Genomic DNA, 23,463 nt, shown 5'->3' with positions numbered 1-23,463 from the left:
CCCCAATTTGAAGATCACTGTTTGATATGATTACTTCAGCTATTTCTCTCCAATAGCTGTAGTAATCAACAATTGTACCCGAACTTAATCCGGAATCATCGCGGGATAATTTCCTACGATGATTTCTTAAATGTTGTAGTTCATCAGTGACCTTCACTTTGAGGACAAAACAAATGATAGTTATCAGTACTTCGGATATAATAATACGGCATACTTTCCATCAGCCGGGTTGATGATTTTACCATAGCCTGTATTTTTGTTTTCTTCATCTTTTTTTACCTTTTTATAATCCTTGTAACAACGCCATACCCAACCTAATTTACCATGTCCAGGTTTTATAGCCATGAAAGGATCACAACACCTGGGGGGGGGGGGAGAATTTCGGTTGGGGATGAGCTCAAACTCTTCTAGAAAAGTTTGAGCGACAACGTCAGTTGAAATAAGATCATTAAAAGACGAAAAAAAGTTAAAGTGCTTCAATTTCTCGTGTGTCAGGGGATGCATAGCCATTTCATATTTTTTTATTATTATCAGTCTTATTACCAGTATTATTTCTTTTTGTTTTCCGAATTTTTGTAATTTGCTGGAACTCGGAGCAACTAAGTATCTTGGGTATATCAACTTTGAAAAAATGGTCTTCAAAAAAGAACTGGAAATGTCACAATGTTATCTGTCACTGGCTTTTTCAACTCTCATGAGTTAAATTCACCTGATTCGATTTCAGAATAGTTATATCTGTGGTCATATATAAAACATTTTTCATGATGTGTATTTCCTATAATAATGATGCTTGGTTGTTCAATAATTTTACCACAGAGAAATTATCTCTGCGTGTCTTTTACGCGGAGAAATTTTTTCCGAATTTTCTCTGAATCGACTTGGGTGAAGGAACGTTCGGAAATATTTCTCCGCGATAAGGATACGCGGAGAAACGTGTGAAAAAAAAAATTTTACCGCAGAGAAATTCTTCCGAAATCAACGACGAGGAGAAAATTTTTCCACTCATTTCTCCCCATGGGTCAATTTGGGAGAAATTCGGAGTAATCGTGGAGAAATTCAGAGTAATCACGGAGAAATTCGGAAAAATTTGGAGAAACATTTTCACCAGGGATAAAATTCTAGTAGCAAATGGAAAAATATATTGTATACAAAATTTTTATATTGTTTATCTGATATCATGTGTTTTGATAAAATAGGCCCAGCATATAAAGAGCCAAAAAATTTCGATTCTATTGTTTTATATTTGGGAAATTCTAACGACGTGCGTATTTTCATTAAAAACTCAAATGGTATTTGTTTTTTTATTGAATGAAGTCTCATGGACACCTCATATTTGTACCTACGGCTGGTTCTGAATGCTTTATTTCTTTTCTTTGAAAATCAGTATTCTAACAACTTAAACATTATTCTCGAATGCTATATATAGCATAGTTTTTTTTCAGTCACAAATTATCATCTGAAAAAAGAAGTCTGTTAATTTTAAAATAAATAATTCAAAATCAAATCCAGCCTAAAAGATTTTTTTTCATGTTTTTTTAATGTAAGGTATAATGAATTTTTATTGTTCTTATAATTAGAGTAATAACAATCACATATTGTGTCTAAGTATCAATCAACGATAGATAGTTCAACACACATGAATTTTTTTGTTCATGATGAGACATAAATAGGTAAAATCGCATCTTTCATTAGATTTTCACAATGTATATATTCATACTTTTTCATAATTACGATGCACAGTGTGCTTAAAAATCACGTAACATTGAAAATATATATATATGAAGAATATATATATGAATAATATATATATATATAGTATGTAAAAATTTTCGGGTCATTATTTTAATAATCAATTATATTTATTAATAATAATCAATCAATTGTTTTTATCTAATGTTTCAATTAATTTCTTTATGTATTTTTTTATTGCTTACAAAATAAATATTCATTTATAGAAAAAAAATTTCGCAAAATTAATCAATTAGTTTGATGATCAATTGATTTACAAATAATGTTTGTTCATTTTGCTCAATTTTTTCATAACTAAATTTTCGTAATTTTATTTTTTTTTTAAATTTATCATTATTTTTTTAGGCACCAATGGTATGCGGACCCTGTCTTTGGTACATACGACCGATTCTCTATTTAAAAATTATTATCATTATTATTAATTTAAAAAACAAAAAAATAATAAAAATTACAATTGAACAAGAGTCAAAGAGCCAACAATAACTTTGTCTCTATATATTGACAAACGAAAAAGAAAATAACTAGGGTGGGGACTTAATATATTTTTGTGAGTCAATTGTGTTTTTTTTTTCTTTTACTTTAAAAAATATATAGACTCATTTATCACCGACCACATTTTGTCCCGACATTTTTTTACTTTTTTTTTTTTTCTTTTTTTCTCGAAGGAATTATTAATATTACTGTTTACGGCGAGGACACGAATTTTTTTTTTATGTGGTCAAATCCAACGGATAAAGAAGGTATCTTTTGAAGTTTATAACACTAACAATGAAATGAATCTGATTGTAGTGAAGTTGGAAAATATATTTTTATAACATTTTTATTGAGACTTGAAAAGATACGCATTTATTAGCTGGATTTAGGCTAAACAAGGGACATTTTATATCTGAGCCGTAAAAAAACAATTTCAGTCTTCTTCCTTCTTCTCAGGTTTCAAGTCCACTATTGCATGAAGTTCTTCAGGACTGCATCTAAAAATAAAATATAATAAATTAATATAAAGTAAAATTTAATATTAAATATATATAATATAAAACTTGAAATTAATATTTACCCGAGAATACTCTGGAGATCACAAACAAAGCGATAGACGTATCTTTTACCAGCCGTTTTATGAATAATATTTTTATCATAATAATAGCGTAAACCACGACTGAGTTTTTCGTAATTCATTTTGGGCTTATTTTTTCGTATACCCCAACGACGTGCAACTTCATCAGGATCAGTTAATTTGAATTCCCATCCATCGCCAGTCCATGATATAAAGCCCTGACATGATTTATCAGTCAATAATTCAAGAAGAAATTGCCACAATTGTATTGGACCCGAGCCAGTAAAACAAGGACCAGCACCTTAATAATAAAAGAAACACAATAATATTAGGATTTATTATAAATTTTCAAAATAAAAATTAATTTTATCGAAATATTTACCAGCATAGCCAGTGAGCATTGTACTTTGTAAAAGTGGTTTTTGATCTGGATTATTGCCAATTGATGATGGATGATGTGAATTTGTCGTATCACGTGGTCCTAAACTTGCTAAAAATGCACCATGATGTGATATATGTTCACCAAGTTGTGAAACTCCCCATTGTTCACCGGTAACATTGGGACCATTTCCACTACTTGGATTACCACTACTAGGAACTGTTTGAAATGATGTTGTGTCATACTGACCATATCCATTTTCAGTATAACCCTCATGATAACGTCCTCTTGGATAATTTTTAAATGTTGGTGGTGGTTGATACTTTTGCTCAAGATGTATACCACTTGAACTATAAAATTCTGGTGAACCATCCAAATTATATGAATGAGGTGGTGGTGGTGGCGGTGGTTGTTGTTGTTGCTGTTGCTGATGTTCTTGAGGAAGATTGTGATATTCAGATGGCTCATCATAGCCAGAGTAGTGAGCTGGTGTCATATAACTGTCTGTTTGTGCACCATTATTAACTCGTAAATCATTTTCATTATTGCCAGAACCAAGATCATTGCCACCGTTATTATTTTGCAAATGTTCAGCTATATGATGATTGTTATAATTCGATTCTGCTTTGAGCTGATTTAAGTTTCGTAAATGTATATAAGCATTACTACTACTATTACTATTATTATTATTGTTATTATTATTATTGTTATTATTATTATTGTTATTATTATTATTATTATTATTATTTGCAGTTGGTGTTGATGTATGTGAATTTGGTTGTTGAGAATTGTGATTGTGTGATGGTGGTGGTGGTGATGTTTCATCTCTTTGATTGTCATCCTGACATACTGGACTGCGAAGATGACTGTAACCACCTGAAACAATGAATAGAAAAATTAAAATTAGATTTATGTTTGTTTTATACAAAGAAGGCGGTTAATTTTCATCAGTGGGCGGTGACCAACAACGATTGGTTAATATACTGTAGCTCCACCTCTATTCCTTATCCTTTCCCCGCGACATTACAGATACGCAATCATATTAAGCATGTGCAATTTTTTTATTATCTATTATTATACATATGACCATTTTATTATTTATTTTGTATAACTGTAATTCTGTTTAGACATTGTTTGATTAATCCAAAAAAAAGCCCGGGAAAGTTCAAATAAATCAGTTATACAATTTTTTTTTATCGCAGTACAAATACCTTTAATTTATATTCAATTATTTGGTATTTGTATAAGATTCAAAAATTTCATTATTAAAACATATTCAAAATTACGGCAAATATTGCTCCTTTTGTTACTTTGACTTTCACTCCATTTATTTTTTCAAAATATTTTATAAACTCATGAATGTATATGCGCATATATATATTCTTTTGATGCTTGGATGAAGTTGGTTTGCATGGGTCGGTTGAACTAAACACCTGCGTGTATGTAGCTGTTCTACCTTATGGACATGCCTTCCCACTTTTATATTTTTATTTATTACAACGAATTTAAATCAACCATTAAATTAAGAAAAAACAAAAATATATTTGTATATGTATTGATAAATAATTAAAAAATTTGAAATATTCGATTATATTTAAAGAATATTTATTCATTTGAAAAGATATTTATAAATTTTCAAAAAGACATATTGTTGAATTATATATTTTTGTCAGGTAGAAAATATTACTAAGAAACAAAGTTAATTCTTATGAAATTAATTTTTATTTAAAAATGATAGAGTGTGAAAGAAGTTATAGAGAATTTTGAGTTTAAAAAAAAATAAAATAAAAAAATGCAGCCCCGCATATCAGCTGGAGAACAGGTGCCAAAGGCATCGTCTCAAAAGACATCGAGAGCACGCGCCAAATGAACACAGCTGCTATATCCAATACACCAAGTCCAAGACACCGTCTGCCTCAACATTTTTTTAACTCAAAAAAAAACAACTATTTAAACTTTTACTTTTTATGAAATATCAAAAAATTAGAACACAGTAATAAATGAAAAAATAATTTAAGATTGAATATCTATAAATATGCAAAAGAATTGTTTAAATAAAAAAAAAAAAACGAATATTGTCCTCATCAGTCGACTATTGTTCTTCAGTCTGGTGACCCACGAACTATCCCACACTCAGTTCGTCGCATTCAAAGACAAAGAAATCTCATTATATTGTTATTTTATTTTTTTTTACTTTAGAGAAGGAAAAAATAAAAAATATAGCAAGAAAATCAAGTATATAAGACACAACTTTTTTATTTATTTATTTATTTATTTATTTGGAAAAAGCAGGTGATTAGACAATGGCACGTGGCTGATAAATCAAACAGATCAATTGCATACATAAAAAGTAAGTCGTTAAAGTAAAAATTGGTCTTGCAAAGTCGGCGCTTAAAAGATTACAAAGCTTTTTAGCCAAATATGATCAGAGTAATCTAAAATTTTTATGTATAGTTGATTTTTTAAATATACTATCACTATACATTCAATATAATTTTTTGGAATTATTTAGAAGATGTTTGTTTTTATATTGATTATGAAAGATGACTCCATTTGACAAACCAACGAGTCAGAAAAAATTAAAAAATTTTATAAATAGAATTCGAACCTGGTGTATGCGTCGTCGCATCAAGTGATCCTGGTAACATAATACCACTTCTTGTTAATTGATGATGTAGTTGATGATGACTAACAACATCGGATTCTTGATATGACGGATAATCTGGATAAAATGGTTCCTGGGCCGTTACCAGTGTATCTAACATTTGTAACACCATTTCCGAGGACGTTGTGTTTTGATGATTTGTTATTAAATCTGTTTGATTTACAAATGAACCAATTGTTGCCTCGTTTACTGTCAGCCGATGGTCCCGCGAATGGGACCCCGACGTATCGAGACTCACAACTCCCGCCGTGACAAAACCACGATTTAAAAATATTTCGATAATTATTTGAGACCATCAGTTGTCAAAAATATTCAAAAATTGTAAATACTAAGAAAAAAATATATATATATATCACTTTTTTATTTTCAATTACAATGATGAAAATATCACAATAAATATAGTAATCCTCTGAAGAATAATTATCCTCATAACTGCATAAATTAATGGAATATATGAATATATAATTTCTCAAAGACCAAAAAATAACACTTCACAAAATATTTCAGAAGAAAGAAAATTAATTCCAAATAAAACCACTAAATTATATATTTAATTAACTTTTTCACATAATCCAATAATTCCAATCCTGATGATTATACTTTTTAAGGATAATGGAAATAATTGCGTGACTGAGAGTAACAACTATACATGTAAATTTAAAAGTTTGAAGACAACCTCCGCTTGAAGTGAGTGCGCGTGTCACTGTGACGATCGTATAGATCGTTTCCGCTGTAAGGCCACTGCTGTTTTTCTCCCACCACCTTGCAACCACCTTGTCATGCCACCGCCCCATACATTTAGTCCTGGTGGTGGTAGTATCCCAGTAAGCTTGATAGGCATACACTATGAAATAATATATCTATAATATTCCATATATATATATATATATGTATGTACAACAAGTAGATGTTTGATTGCAATAGTGGTGGGATTTTGATGGAGGGACAATAACTGAGATTGTTTTTCTATTGTTTTCAGTGTATGTAGAGACTGGTTTTTATTGTTTTTTAATTTTCTATATATCATTCTTAAGTGTGGGGGTTGTGATCAAACACCTACAAATGCAGTTTTTACAACCACCTGCTGCTTCGAGCTACATCAACGAAACAATGACAATTTGCACGAAAATTTTTATGAATTTTTAGTTATATATATATACAGTTAATAAATATACATGTACAAGGTGAGCAATTTCAACCAAAATTACAACCACGACTCCAAAGTACTTTTAGCAAAGTCACTTTAGTCGTTGAGCCTATGCAAATGAATCTTTCAAACTATATCGAAGTGAACTAGAAGGTTTATCATTTTTCACCAACGTCGTTTAGTACACAAATGAGTAATGTAAATAAACATCGTACATTTCAAAATTGAAAATTCAGCGAATTTTCATAAACTGACTGCAGAGAAAAAAATTTTGAAAATCATTCTCTGTACGTTACCATTGTTACCAATAAAAGTTGAGTAATTTTTGCCCGATATTTCTCTCAGAATATGTATATTTTACCCAGCTAAATATTCTACATAAATGTATGAAAATTTTTTGCTATCAAAAACAATATATTTTGATTACATCTATGATCTTGAGATTTTTTTTACATTTTTATTTCAGATTGTTTAGCCGGGAAGTGTATCCAGCCACATCCGCTCCTCAAAACATGGGAATTTATTTTGGCTGGGCTTTCCGGTCTGTTAGTCCCAGTGTGTGTGAGTACATGAGTGCCGAGAGACCAGGCAAATATACCATGGGACTCATAATATATATTTAAAATCAGAAAGAGGAACAAAGTGCCTTAAATCATTACCGCTATGTATATTCGACTCATTTCAACTAAATCATCAAAAATTTTAAGTAAAAAAAAATTGTACGCTCATGACAAGGCAATAATATATCGAGAGAAGATTCTTCTTCTTTTTCTTCATAAAAAAAAAAACCAAAAAACCAAACAAAACAAATAAATAAGAGGATTAGTGCGCGGACACCCACAAAGTTTTCAAACGGATCCACTAAAATTAATACGTAGAAACGAAAATTAACAAAAAAATAAATAAATAAATTTGAAAATAATAAAAGTTTATAAAACATATCTATTTATTTTCCTTTGAATATAGAGTTTTGGGTCAAAATTAGGTCTAAGTGAGACAACGTTAATGCGAGTAATAACCAAGAAGCAAGACAAGATAGAATAAAAATTATGAAAAAAAAAAAATAAAAATTATTAGTATGGTGGGAGAGGGAAAGTGTTGGAAAGAAGGAGAAGCTCACCGGATGCGGGGTGAGCTGAAACGCAGGGAACTGTTCCCTTGGTGTACACATAAACACAGTGGCTCGCACGTGATACAGAGAGGCCACCGGAAGTCCTTACCCCCTCACCGCCTCTCTTCTATCTTTTATTGCATCGACAAACTTCTTATTCTTCTCTTTTTTTAACTCGCGTATATATATAATTTTTATAAAAAAATTTCCTTTCCATTTCGACCATGCACGTTTTATTTCGTCTTATACAAATAAGACTCACGTTTTTATGTATATATAAATACACCCTCTCTTCACCATCCCCTGTAAAATACTGCAGGCATGCCTATATATAGAAAAATAATATTCTCAGCTTATATAAATAATCTATAAATGTTTTCTAAATTTGTTTATCAATATATAATAAAAACAAATTTCTTAAAGTTTTCTAACTACAGTGTAATTAATTTTTTTCAGTATGTTTTACTATTCGAATTTATATAGGTTTTACGAGTGAAACCAATGGGATTCAATAATTCATAACTTATTTTTAAACGATCACTGTATGTTTGAAAAACATAAAGCTCAATACGTATTGTCATTCACAAAATTTCAAACGATATTTTCATATAAGTTTACTATTATTATAGTGAAATTAAATGAAAATAAATTTTTGGACTTCTGTCTCAAAAGTTCAACAAGACGTTTATATTGTTCATTGTTTCTTAAAAATGAAAAATCATATTTAATTAAATTAATTAATTTCTTTAGCTTTTTTTTTTATTACACTTGTAATTTTTTGTAATTGTCATAATTAGTCAAAAAATTTTCAATTATTTTTTTAGTTATTGTTATTTTACCGTTTAAATTTTCATCTTTCTACTATTATGATGGCTCATATGATTTATTGGTAATAAGACATATGTTTGAAGACAGTGCGATTTGAGTATGTATTTTTATTAATAAAATTTTGAAATAAGAAAAACGTATATATATATACTTATGATATATGCTTCCGTTGATTGGGCACCGAACAAGGGGAATACGTGGCAGGGATATATATATTATATATATATCTATATACTATACACTCGATGATGAATGAAAGGTTCTATCAGTATAGGGGAAAAGTACGAGAAGAGAGAGAGAGAGACTGGTCTAGAACGAACACCATTCATTTTCGATCACTCTCTTATACATCAATATATATATAATGGTCTCTCTTCTCTTATTATTTCCTTTATCGTTTGCAGGTTGTATTCAGCCGTTCTCTTCATTCATGAACCTTGGTAAACACCAGCTTCTATCCAAAACTCACTATAAACTAACCATCTCTTTTTTATTTTATCCATATATTTATTTTCTCTCTCTCTCTCTCTCTCTCTCTCTCTCTCTCTCTCTGTGCAAGTAATTTTTTTTTTTTTTCAACCAAAAAAAAGGCCACGTAAACGGCGCACGCTACGCGATTTCTATAATGTTCTATTGCGTTTGAATAAATAAACGTGATACACGTCTCAGATCTCGCATTACAACCGGAAGTAGAAAAAGAGGAGGAATTAACAAAATATACACATCAAGAGGGTAAGATAGTTTAATAATGTCCTCAAGTGCTCCACCCTTAATGCAACCATTGAAATCACCAAGTTCTCCAACTGGATGAGCTTCTTCCAATTGTAATGTTCACTTGGATTTCTTTTATTAATATCATATTTTTTTTTTAATTTTATACTCACAGTGCCCCGTGCCTGTATCGAAAAGGAAGAAGAATGAACTCCACCCCTCGAAAATCTAGCCTACTTTTTCATCATTATCATCATTTTATTTTGGGGAGTGGACGTAGAATTCCATTTTTTTTTTTTTTTTTTTCTTATCCCTCCTGCAAAGGAAGTAGCTGGAGCAGATGCATATAAAGACATGAAACTTGTGTGTCAAGCTAGGGCTTGTTTTTTTTTTTCTTTCTTATTGATGAATACGTTTTACTTTGGCAGTAAAGTATATACACGTGCCATGATTATTTTAAAGAATTAAAAAAATTATTTTTGAACGTTGATGAAGATAAGACTGTGATCGGGACATGTGTCTCAAGCTAACAAAATTCGTTTGATGTGTCTTGAGAGATGGTCGCTATAGAGATATACACGTCGCATTTTATTTTCAACTCAATATGGTGTTGGTGGCGTCATGATAACCATTCTTGGTACAAACTTATTTCGTTATTATTATTATTAATATTATATATATACGTGACTTTAGAATACGTGGTGTTGATGCCAATAAAAAAAAAAAATTTATATTAATAATAATAATTTACAAATAAAAAATTTGTCCTTGATCATCAGACATTGGTGGTTATTAACCTGTAGATTTGAATATTATTGTTATACTTGAAAAAATTATTTATCAATCCTTTTTATGATCTAATGAAAATAATTTTGATTAGGCTTTCTCTTTGAACATGTTGCATAATTGTAATAATATTATATGTCCATGGTCAAACTAAATGACGCAAGATGGTCTACGAACCAAATAATCGTTACCTACGCTACGTCGAGCCGACTTTGTAACGCCCCTATTCGCAACTTTTATGTTCATTGATAAATTCTTATTTTCTCTTTTGTTTTCATGCGATATTTTTTTTTTTTTCACATTCAATAACTAATATATAGGTTTTTTGTTTAACAAAGAAATAAAAATAGAGATGATTTTTTTATATTTTTTTATTTTGAAGGGGGGATAATGAAAGAGTCCTGTAGTAATATAGAGATCCTATCAAACTAAATAGTTACGTAATAATGAGAAACCTCGTCGCAATACTTTTGTTTGCAATTAAATAAATAATGAATGGATTTTTTTTTAAATGAGGTTTTTTTTTCAAATAAACTTGACTTACCATCGTAAGATCTTGAAGACAATGTTGAAAAATTAGTCAATGTTTGAATTCCAGAATTCTGTGAAGTTGAATTTCTTGAACCTGATGTTGATGATGATGTTGAATTTGCTGGTGTTACTGGACTCTTATTATCCGATGTAGCAACTGAATTGTTTGCACTTTGATATCCCAAAAAATCACCAAGATCTGGTACACATACACTCTCGTATAAATTTGCTGGCATATTTTCAAGTGAAGCTTTTTCACCTTCATCCTCTGTAAGATAATAATCAAATATTATTGTGAAAATAAATATAGAAAACATGTAAAATGCGAAAGCGAATCAGTGTGTAACATGCACGAAAGGGTGAATAGTTTTACTCGAAGGCCATCACTATTTCGTCTCTCTAAACCTTTATTATAATGTAATTATTTTTTTCTAAATCACATTAGATTTGGTAATATCCGTTCTTCTTTTGTAGTAATCAAGCCAATTATTTTGTAATTTTTTTTTTTATTATTTTTCTTTTGTCACTTTTATTTTATATATATGTCAAAACTAAATATAATATTTCATTATTGTGTTTCTATTTTCATTGCATTTTGGATTTGTTATTTAAAAAGAAAAGTGGTGATTTTAAGATTAATATTCTTGAAAGTTTATTTATTTTTATTTTTTTTTTAAACTTAAATTTTGAAGGAAAGTATATAGACAAGCAGTCGAGTGGCTTTGAAAGACACATCACTATTCACAAGCAATAACACAGGACATCCGGGGGGGGGGGTCGACAGGGAGAGTATATTATATTGCCTTTTTTTTTTTTCTTATTTGAACCACCCACTTATATACCCGCGACATTGTCCTTTGCAATTTTTCGTTTATTTATTTATTTTTCCAATCAGAAATATGTTCTTTTATTTATTTTTTTTTTCCTTGACGATTTTTTATGAGAAAATTTTTTCAATGTGTTTAGAATTTTGCGTGTAATATCGCAAGGACTATACACAAGAAGTGGCCTTTCATCGCCATGAAAATCGCTTGAATTGATCGTTTCCGGTTGAAAATAAAAAAAAAAACCAAATGAAAACCCCAGGTGTTATCTTGTGATCCGATCAGTGAAACACTACGATTTATGAAGGCATCAGACTCAACATAATGCCATTGTGAACGTAGAATATTTTATCGTATAATGCAATAAAAATAAAACAAGTATCTTAGCACTGTTAAATCTTAGAGATATACACAGAAAAAAATATTTAGTATACTAGCAGTGTAAACTTGTGTTACTACTCACTATTTTGGTAAACTTAACAATGAATCACATTTGTGGTATAATTCGTAATATGAATATATTTCAAATTATAAAACTGTCCGGATAAAAAAAAAAATAAAATTTTCAAAGACCAGCTACGGATCGGTAAAGGTACTGATTATGTCTACACTCTGCCCAGTCAACTACAATCTGACACAGTCTTAAAAGATCGACGAAGATCTTTTGATAAATCTATAAAAATTTTTGAAAAACACAACAATATCAAGACAAAAGCGAAGTTATTATTATTTTTATCAGCAGAAATTAGTCATTTTTTGAGGCATTCAATTTTAATCCAATATTTAATCATTTGTGTTGTTTGTTTATACAAATTTCACCGGGCTCAATACTTAATATTATTTCATTTGATATTACATTACAAATTTTGCAGTTCCTGCTTAGTAATTTTTATAGTGCTGCTCAATAATTTTCATATTCTATTATATATTTAATTTTAACGTCAATATAAAAATAATGATGATATATCATAGTTATAATAAATAAATAAACGAAGAAAAAACAAAATAAGAAAGCTCTGATATATATATATATATTATATATATAATTTTTTTCTTTGCAGTTGTCATTCTTTTTCTTGAATTTCAGAAAATTTCATTAAGCTGATAAATTTACGTTGGAAAATTTTGTTTCAAAAACGGTTTACATTTTTTCCAGTGTATACACTAGTCCGCGCCTTTGAAAAATATGTCAACTTTAATAAATATTTTCTAAATTTAGAAAAAAAAAAAAAAAAATCTCAGTCGAGGGAGACTCACTCTTAAAATCTGGAGTATATCAAAAAAGTTATCTCATGTAATTTAATTTTTCAGAGACCTATCCTAGATACGGTTAGAAAATAAAAACTTGATTTTTTATGTAATTGTTTGGGGTCTAACGAAATTCATTAGTTATGTACTTAAACTTTTTTAGATAACTTTATTATAGTGTGGTACAGTCGATTTCGTTCGTTTTCGTATACACGAAGAGAAATTTTTTTATCAAATGTAGCCTCTAAAGTCTAAATATTCATAGTGATGGATCAAGACTCTTAATAATCAATGAATGATTACTTGGAACCTTTTAAATTACCTATGTGTCTTCGTGATTAACTATAATCTGGTGTACAACAAATTAGCTACACTTTCTGATGGTATATATTTAAATTCATATAACTATATTTACCTTTTTGAAGAAGCTCCAAGTGTTCCCATAAAATGTCACCCATAAAAGCTGGGGCACGTGCCAAAAAAGATTCTTTGCCCATTGCACATATTTGTTTGCCTGTCAAGTGTTGCCAGGGTTGCATTGCAACACCCTCAAGTGAAAATTCACGAATTGCCCAGCGAAGCCAGTGAGAAACATCTGAATCCGTCCATTGTCTTGGATCTACAAGTAACAAACAAATAAACATAAACTAATAATAATAATAATTTTATTTTTATCAAAATATTATATAAAAGAAACCTATTGTCTCAATTGAATTTATCACAAATACAACAGGTACATATTGCCTAAACAAACAATCAATTCTCAAATAAATAAAATATAAAAAAATAAATAAAAAAAAAGATTTTATATTTCGATTTGTAACTCACACCTGTTCAATTTGCAAACATTGAATCACAGGTGCGAGTCTTCTTATCACGTATTTTTTCAGAACTTGATTCAACTAGACGTCTTTATTTTATTTTACTTTTTTTTGAAGCGTGAAAGCAGTCTGTTAACAATGAGTGTTGTGGAATAAAACGTTGGTCAAACATTGAGTCTCGATTCTCAAACAAGTTGTCGGTGTCCTTTGATCCATCCGTTAGACACTCTCAAGTGTTCTCAACATTTTTAAAAATCTTTGTTTACTATTTATCGTAAAACAACTCAAAAAGTTTAAATAATAAAAAATAAATAGAAAAAAAAAAAAAAGTTTCACTTATTTTGTTACGATCGTGCGAGTCTGATGGAGTTTCCATGAACCACTGGATTTCCATTCATAAAAAGCCCTCGTCCGAATCGAACAAGTTCCTTTGTTCTTTTCTGACAATTTGCAATCAGATTGTTATTATGTTTTTTTTTTTTTTTTTTTATTTAACAAGAGTTTTGGATTTTTATCAATTATTTTTTATACAAAAATTTCTCTTGAATTTTTTTTTTTTTTTTAAATTTCACAATTTTATCATAAATTGAAATAAATTTATTATTTTAATATACTATTTTGGAGAATGAATATTTCCAATTCAAAATAGTTTTTTTTTTTAATGTCCAGATTAATTTATTATTCCAATGTCAATGAAGCCAACCGAGGGCATCGGCTCGTCCAGTATAGTTATCTGACGACAGCGGCTGTACTTTAACACGATACCACGAAACAATGCAATACTCCCCTTCCCACATATATTTTACAGGCAAATATGGGCGCGATACTCAAATGGGACATTCTACATACTGATTCTCGGTATGACACTTTGACTCGAACAAATTTATTTACCTTTTTTTTTTTTTTTTCTGTATATAAAATAATCAGATATAATCGTTTTAAATATTGTTGATGACATTGATTTTAAATCTTTTTTTCTTTTCATCAAAGATATACTAAACTTATATAGGTATTTCCATATAAATATAAACATTTTTTCTATTAGACTTGCAAATATTTAGTTAATGATTTGTAAAGTTAAAAATAATCAATATTTAAAAACACATCAATAAAGCAATTTAACTGTTTTGTTTAAAATACTAATTTATAGGAAAGCTAGATAATTAATAAATGACAACACGCCTAGCTTGTTTTTATAATAGTTGAAAAAAAAATAAAAATATATGTGAGAGTTGATGACAATATTAACAAGTCAGTAAACAATAATAAATAAGCCAATTGGCTTGTGTATATGTGTGTGTCGTGCAATCTGTGTATATCGTGAATGCGTTGTTGATGGGACAACTCTTGATGGGGAGCCGATGCCATACATCCGGTATGCGCATTGAAAACCACACGGGTGTGACGTTACTTCCGGTCTACATGCCCTAACTCACTTGGTATATTTAACTAACCTTCTGAAAAAATACCTTAACCAAAAATTAAAAAAAAAAAAAAAAACACTAAATGAGAGAAAAATCAAAAATGAAAGAAAGTAAATTGCATATTCTTTTTACAATTTAAAAAAGTTTGCAGCAAGTAGTCTGATCAGATATATGTTTCTTTTTGTCCATAGCATCATGTACCCTTCTTCATTCTTTTTTGTTGTTTTACATTATACAATACAAATGACAGCACGTGTTCATGGACCATAAGATGTCGATCACCCTTTTCTTAATTTATTGAATCAAATTTCATTTTGTCAATTCAATTTATACGTAAGGAGCAAAAGAATTGGGAAATTTGAACTTGTTTCTTTGAAAAATAATAAGAATAATGAAAAAAAAAAAAAAAGGGTTGGCATCGAAACAAAAGTTTTAGAGATTCTTTAACAACTCCACTCAATAATTTTTCATTTATTTTTTTTTATTCTATTCTATACTTCTCCGATTGACAACTAACACTAGATCTAGACAAAAATTATTACGTCTTTGTATTATTATTATTATTTTACGAAAGAATAATTTTTTTTTTTTGAATTTAAAATACGATTGCAGCATGGATCATAAAAATCAAATATTTTTATGATGCAGCTTTGGGCTGCCTTACATTTCACCCTATTCAAGATAAGTATATATATACCAGATGAAATAATGTTTGTATTTTTTGCAAATTAAATTCTCTACAAATTAAAACAAATGGATATTTATATGTTTTTCGTTAGTTTTCAAACTATCGGAATACGAATTGTTTTTAATTTTATTTTTTTCACTTTATAATTCGTCAATCAAAAATGTCTGGTCTGTAAATGCATAAATGTGTGGTACTATACAGACTATACCAAATATTCGTAACATCTGGCTGGAAAAATAACCCGAGACTTTAGTAAATTTGAATACCAAGTATATATATATATGTATATATATATAGAGCATTAACTCGAGGCTTAAAGTTTTACTGAAAGCTATGATAAGGGTGCAGAGTACGTAGAAAAATTATTAAAATAAAAAAAAATTGGTCTCTTTAATGACATCAAAAACATGTCAGTTCGTTTTACTAAAAATTTATTTTCATTTATTTTTGATCAATTATCAAGAGACCCGGTAGGATCTGCCGCAATTTTTCAAAACACAAGTGTTCTTACGGGGTATTTTTCTCCTCATGCATATACGTTTATGTCTGAAGCATTTTTTTATGACAATAATTTTTGAATTTAATTTTTAATTATGTTGTTTTCGTTGTGACTCATTTTTTGTATCCATGTCGTGCATTGCTGAAGAAGAATATTTAAATATATATATGTATATATGTATATATGTATATATATGACGATTGAATACGTTAATTTTGTTTTATAGTAACAGAAAATGTATAGAGGAGGGTGATCACTATCCTAATAACACAATTTATTTTTTCATTTTTTGTATAAATAAAATCAAAAAATTTTCATCTATATACCTTTGGTGATATTCATACGTAGCTGCTCTTTTTCCCATGACGCAAATGAGGCTTTCAAAGCCTCTGTCATTTTTTTATTTGTTCCGGGCGTCAACGGTGGCACTTGGGCCGGTATATCTAAAACAAAAATAATAAAACAATAAATAAATTTAAAAACATGATAATTAAATGATTATTATTTAACACTTAGTTTAAATACACGATAAACATGGAAAGCTACTGTCGTGAGAAATTTTTTATGCAAATTACAGATCGATATATGCTAAGTGAAACCGGTGTGTCGTTTTCATATCGCGGTCAAGTATATATATATATATATATATTTTATAAACATATTATGTATAATTGCGTATACACATATAAAGTATAAATAATTATTGATATTATTTAATTTTGTTCGATAATAATAAATAAAAATAAAACTATTGTATTAAAAAAAAATAATAATTTTTGTTCGTTCCCATGAAAATAAATATAATGGAATAATTATTATCAACAGGTGGACAATATATATGATGGGATGCCTATATTTGACTATTTATATAGCAAAAAAAATGAAATTCTCCCATGTTTTTTGGATTGGATAAATAATAAAAGTGCGTCAGGTGTGACAGGGGGTTCAGGGGTTGTGCAACATATATACATGCTTGCGTTTGTGTGCAAGCAAGCACATGCTTGCTGTTGAAGCAATAATATATATAAGAGAGAAAGAGGCATCCTAGATAGAGATCGTCCTTTTGATTGGAGAGGAGGGGACACAACTGCCAGACAGGTGCAGGTGCATTAAATTATTTTTTATTTTCATATCTATTTCTTTATGACGATTCATATATATATATACTTTATTAATTTTTTTTCGTTGAGCACGATAATATTTGTTATATAATAAGTTATTAATTATTATTGATATTTTAATATAAATTTTTTGAATACAATAATAATAAAATATAAATTTTTAAAACTTCAGTTTTACTGAGACAAACAAAGAACCTATTTAATTATCCCAAGCGCATTTTAGAATGTAAATTAATGTTTGACCTGAACGATCCAAGTGACGCTCGACCCCGCCAACATATTCAACATAAATTTGCATATAACACTTGAAGGATTGCGTTGTTTTATAAACCTTTTATAAAATTTTAATATTCAAAAAGTAAATATAAAAACCAAACCATCGTGCTCAATAAAATTTTTTTTCGATGAAAAAAAAAGGGGAACAAAAATTTAATGTTATTTTAATAAATTTTTGATCTTGTGTGATAATTTGATATTACTTAACATGAAGGTATTAAAAAAAATATATTAGCTTAACCTGAAACTTGAGAATATTAATGAATTGATAGAGACCCAGATGACTTTAATCACTCGTTAAACATATATTTAAAAAAAACGGAGCTTCTGAGCCCATAAACCAATAGAGAAGCACGTGCTATTTAAAGTAAGAAAAACAGCAGCCCAACAACTGTTCCAGCTGTCGTTGCTGACCTCAACTTAGTCCTCAACAACATCCAGCTAGATTATAAATCCAACTTACGACATATGGCTCATCGTCGTCTTAAGGGGTCAAAGGGAATATAGTTTAAGTTGTCTCAAGACAACTGTAGATGAAATTGGTTACCCCTCAACGTTTCTCAGAAATAACTAAAACTTGAATAACCGTTTATTTGTAATTAATTAATTCATTTTGTTTTTAATTTATTGATGCAAATTATAATAAATTATATTATTTATTGAAAAAAACAAAAATTTGCACCTGTTAAATTTTAAAATTCATTTTATTATGATTTTATAGATAGCATATTGTTTTTCAAATAGATATTCAAATAATTATTAGGGAAAAAAGAAGTAGTAAAATTTCGGATCTCCTGATAAAAAAATTGCAATTTATAAAATTAGTAACCAAAAAAACGGCTCGAAATTTTTACAAAAAAAAAAGAACATCAATTAATTCCAATTTCTTTTTAGTTTAAATGTTTAACAAAAAGTAGACTTTTTTCACTTGACAATTTAAAAAATATCAACTTACCGAAAAAATCATAGAGATTGTTTATTATTATTTAAATTAATATATCATTATAATTTGTGAGGATAATACGATGATGTTTATTGTTTTAATTTGTACCAACTCGTCAAAGGTTTTTATAATAAACTTACGATTATAATTTATAACATTTTTTTTACACATAAGCAAGTTCATACACAAATTCAAAATTTCCGTTGAAAAAGGAAACTTTTCTTATCTCAGTTACAAGATCCTTTATCTTGTATTTCAAGATTGTGACGACAGGCACACATATGCAATAAAATATATAGAAAGCACAGTTCACTAAGCTGCAGGGTGTATTAATGACAACCCGAGATTTGTAAAACCAGTGTGACTGAATATTTCGTAGAAAATATCATGACATTCAAGTTAAACCATTTTTAGAAAAAATATATGCTTTTATTTGACATGGGAAATTTTTTTAGTGGATAAATCGTCAAAAAACTCGATTTTTCTGCCAAAGTGATTTGATACTAAAATGTAGCTGAGTTTGTAACTTGAGGTCGACACTAAACAGTAGATGTTGAATGACATAATTTATTGGACTATTTCAAGCCAGATGAGAAGAGTAAAATATAATAAATATAAATAGGGGTAATAACTGCAGTTGATATTATAATAAAGTATAAACAAACTTTTTGTTGTTGTTAAAATAATAACTTCCAAAAAATAAATTCACTTTTTTTAAAAAACACTTTTAATTCAAACGAATAAGTTTATTTCATACGGCTCAAATCTATTGAGGTCTGTTGAGATTTTGCAAATTTGATTTGTAATTGTTAATAAAAAGATTTGGGAGCGTAAAAAAAACCGCTGTCAATGTTTTTTCTTCCTCTTTTGTACTTGAGGCTCGTGATAAAATATGTAATCTGAGAATTCTTTTTTCATTTTCAATATTTGTTTGAAAAAACAAAAAATATTCTATATAAGAATAATTTTTTCTAATCTTAAAAAAACAGAACAAAAAAAAACCAATTATAATTTATTATCTTTTTTCCACACATGTTTATGGTAATCAAAACAAATGATTATCGTCATCGAAACAGACCATGATAATTTTAAATTGACTGACAGCTAATGTCACTCTTTTTGATATTTTTTAAAGTCGTAAAAATTAATCTAATATTATTATCGTAGTTTTAATAAATTTGACAACTAAATTAAAATTAAAATTATTTGAAAGTTTTTAAAGAAAAAATTAAAATTCAAATTATTTGAAAGTTTTTAAAGAAAAATTTTTAAATAAAAAATATAAAACAAAGTCGACTTTGTGTGACACAAAAATAAAGAAAATGATCAAGTTGGTCAGATTGATAATGGTGTTTGAGTGAAATAGCGGGTGTTTCACCGAGATATAATACAAAAAAACCACAAGTGTGCGGTGTTGATAATGGACAAATAAACAACATCAACTTCCGTCCAACTTGGCCTCGCAATACATTTACAATCTTGATGATAACATCAAAACAAGTTCTAAATTAAAACAATGAAGTCATATTTGATCTGCATTTACAAAAAACTGAGAACAATTTTTTACTGATATATTTATTCATTTTTTTTTTTCAACAACTACGTGGTAGAAGTTAATTATTTATTTATTGATAGAGCTCCCTCAGAAAGTTCTATTGTGCAAATACATCAAGGATTTTGAACAATGTGTCATCAATTGTAATATATATTGGGTTGGGTATCGATTTAAAAGTCACTCAATCATATCAAAATATATATGTATGATTTTATAGATTAAATCTGATTAACGATTCAAAATAATGACGATACAAACTCCCGACCTAAAAAATCCATATTAAATTTTGCTACTCGGTTCATTGACATAAATACATATTTTAATTAAATATTTTTCATCCTATTAACAATCAAAGAGGCAATATTTCATATAAAAAAATGCAACAGCAAGTCTACCAGATAAATAAGTAGAAGCTGAATAAAGTAGAGCCTTTTTGTTTTACTGTTTATGGCCTAAAATTTTTTTTTGTACATGCACTCCTCAGCAAATGTGACGTCACTATGAGAGTAATTAATTTGAAATTAATGCTTGTGATTTTTCCTTTTACTAGTAATTTTACATCTGACTAGTTAGTGATAAAACTAGGCTTGATGAACAATTCCCAAGTGGAAAAATATTCAGTTTTCCCTACTTGACGTCTGATTCTGATTTTTTAATTGAATCATATTATTATTACTTTAGATAATTATGAACTATAATTGTTTAAAAAAAAAAAGTTAAAAATAAACAATTCAATAATTTGGTATATTTGTTTTTTTTTAGTTTGCGTAGCAACACTTTTATCGTCAAAATAAGAAGAAGGAAATAATTCAATGTCCATTTTAACTGACGTAGTTTATGCATTCGAAAAAATCATACCAATCATTGATAGTCGAAATGACCCGAGCGAACTAAGGCCCGTCGTAGCCGAATCTTAAAATTGAGCGTTACATACCGATCCGATCCGCGGATCCAAATCTGACTTGAATTTCTACTCCAGAAAAAAACTTTACCGCTAAAAGTGCTCTTCACGGAGAGAAATCTTTTGTTGTACAAACTTTTACTGTGGTTTGCAGGAATATTTGAAGTCTTGAGTAAATGGTATATACTTTATGCTAAATATTAATGTAGTTTATAGTAATTTTTCCCGCCAGATGACATAAGTATTTAGTATAATCTAGTGTGTTCCTAACCTCTTTTAAAAAACTTTATTATTTTTATTCATGAATCTAAATAAGAATGCGGTGAAGCACATGACAATTATATAATGGTTTATTTTTTTTTAATTAATAAATACCCAGGTAGAAATGAAAGTCAATTTTTTGACTTCTCATATCAAATTAACATGTGAAGTCAAAAAGTGACCTCAAATTGACTCTAATTTCTACCTGGGCATGTTACATTTTTATTTTGATGGCTTAAATAATGAGTTCTTATTCAATTTTTTTGTGATTAATTTGTACCGAAGTGTAGTAGGAAATTTCAGTTAATCCTGGTGGCCTCTCCAGAGAACTACTAAATTTTACTGTATACTACAGTAAAATTTACTTGAGTATCTACAGCATTTTTTGTTGCGGATTTCTCTCCGTGTATAAATTTATAATTATAATGTATATGAGTTAACATATCAGTAAATTTTATTGCAAGGTGCTAATACGTTGGTTCAACAACGACTAGCATTTAAGGTATATACCGGGAAATAATGACACGCGTGAAGCTGGCTTTTTTCGATATCAAAAAGTTGAGAACATTGAAAATTATGTGCTATTTAACCGAGTATTGGATTGTATTTTTCCCAACAAAATTATCGTATTGATGCCCGAATCTTTTTTCCATGGCTTGCCATCTCTATGTAAAATTCGACATTTTTATGTTCATCGTGGGCCGTGGAATTTTGATCTCAGTGAAGTTGGCTACAAATTCAAGAGGTGGGAAATAAGACGGCTATAAATGCAAAATGTCATATCTATACTATGCCAACCGCAACGAGGATAAAAATAATGTACAAAGTCAAAAAGAAAAAATGTGACACTGCATTATTGACTGCAAAAATATAATGCTGGAAATATTATTTTGATGTATAAGGCATCAACGTTAGCGTGGGCCAAGCACGAACGGACATTCTTTTTTCTAGTCACGTACAAAACACAGAGTTACATTGAGTGTGTTCTTCGCTTTTCAAGCATCACCAACGACTTCTGTTTATTCCAACAAACGCAATAAAAGTAAATATTTTTTCATTTTAAGTTTTTTTATATTTTTTTTTAAATATATGAGAGAAATAATATTTTCAAACAGCCACCAAAAATATTCTACACTATACGCAGCATTGACGAGGTGCATTGATGCCTACAAATAATCAATATTCCAATTCTTGTAAATTATTGAATATTTATATTCGAATGCTAAGAAATATTTTAAAAAGTTTAGCGTATAGCTGGCAGAATCTAAATTTTCAGTTTACAGACGAGTTTGAATATGTATAGTCGAATTTCTTATAAAGCTTAACTTTAATTTTAAATTACTTAGAAGCTTTGATGACTATAATTTCAAAATAACAACCCAGGTTATCATAATTAACAACATATCAAAATTTTAAAACTTCCTGTGCATTTTCATATTTTCGCTGAAATATGATAAACAAATGTTAGTTTGAGTTCCATGTCAAGTAGCTATACCTCTTGAGATATCGAAGGTTAAATGCGAGCAATCGCATTTATTATTTTTTAATTTTTCCTTCTTTAGGGTGTGATCCCCACAGGCCGTTTCCGTTAATATCTCTCTCTTTCTCTCCCTTTTTTTTTCTACATTCACAGTACTTTGCCTTGATACTCATCGAAACGTGCTGGCGCACGTGCGCGCAACTCCAGCTCTCTAAATATATCCCAACGACGTACAAAAATACTTGTGTAAAACGAAACAAAAAAAGCAACTGAATGACACAAACCGTTCATGCGACACCGTTCTTTTTTCTTTTTTTTTTTCATGTATTTAAAAAAAAAATGTGCCTGGAGGTTATCATTAAATGGCTTTTCCTCTAAAATAAAAAGACAATAAAATAAACAAAAAGAAAATAACTAAAATTCATCATTTCTGCAGCATCTTAGTTGTTTTACAAGAATATAAT

General features: G+C 28.9%; 1 protein-coding gene across 2 annotated transcripts in view; it reads right to left on the bottom strand.

Annotated features, from left to right (window-relative positions):
* Window positions 1-2,291: 2,291 nt before the first annotated feature.
* LOC122857496 (ETS-like protein pointed) overlaps window positions 2,292-23,463 on the bottom strand; it is a 71,689-nt gene continuing 50,517 nt past the window's right edge. For both annotated transcript variants that reach the window (XM_044159693.1, XM_044159695.1), the window contains 6 exons: window positions 16,789-16,905; window positions 13,446-13,649; window positions 10,972-11,226; window positions 3,183-4,055; window positions 2,804-3,101; window positions 2,292-2,720 (listed from right to left, as the gene is read on the bottom strand). In XM_044159693.1, coding sequence (XP_044015628.1) covers window positions 2,657-2,720; window positions 2,804-3,101; window positions 3,183-4,055; window positions 10,972-11,226; window positions 13,446-13,649; window positions 16,789-16,905 — 1,811 coding nt within the window. In that variant the 3' untranslated portion in view covers window positions 2,292-2,656. The remainder of the gene's footprint in view (window positions 2,721-2,803; window positions 3,102-3,182; window positions 4,056-10,971; window positions 11,227-13,445; window positions 13,650-16,788; window positions 16,906-23,463) is intronic.

This window comes from Aphidius gifuensis, linkage group LG5 (genome assembly GCF_014905175.1).
Source record: "Aphidius gifuensis isolate YNYX2018 linkage group LG5, ASM1490517v1, whole genome shotgun sequence".
Lineage (NCBI taxonomy): Eukaryota > Metazoa > Arthropoda > Insecta > Hymenoptera > Braconidae > Aphidius > Aphidius gifuensis.
This window is presented reverse-complemented; position numbering and strand designations above follow the sequence as displayed.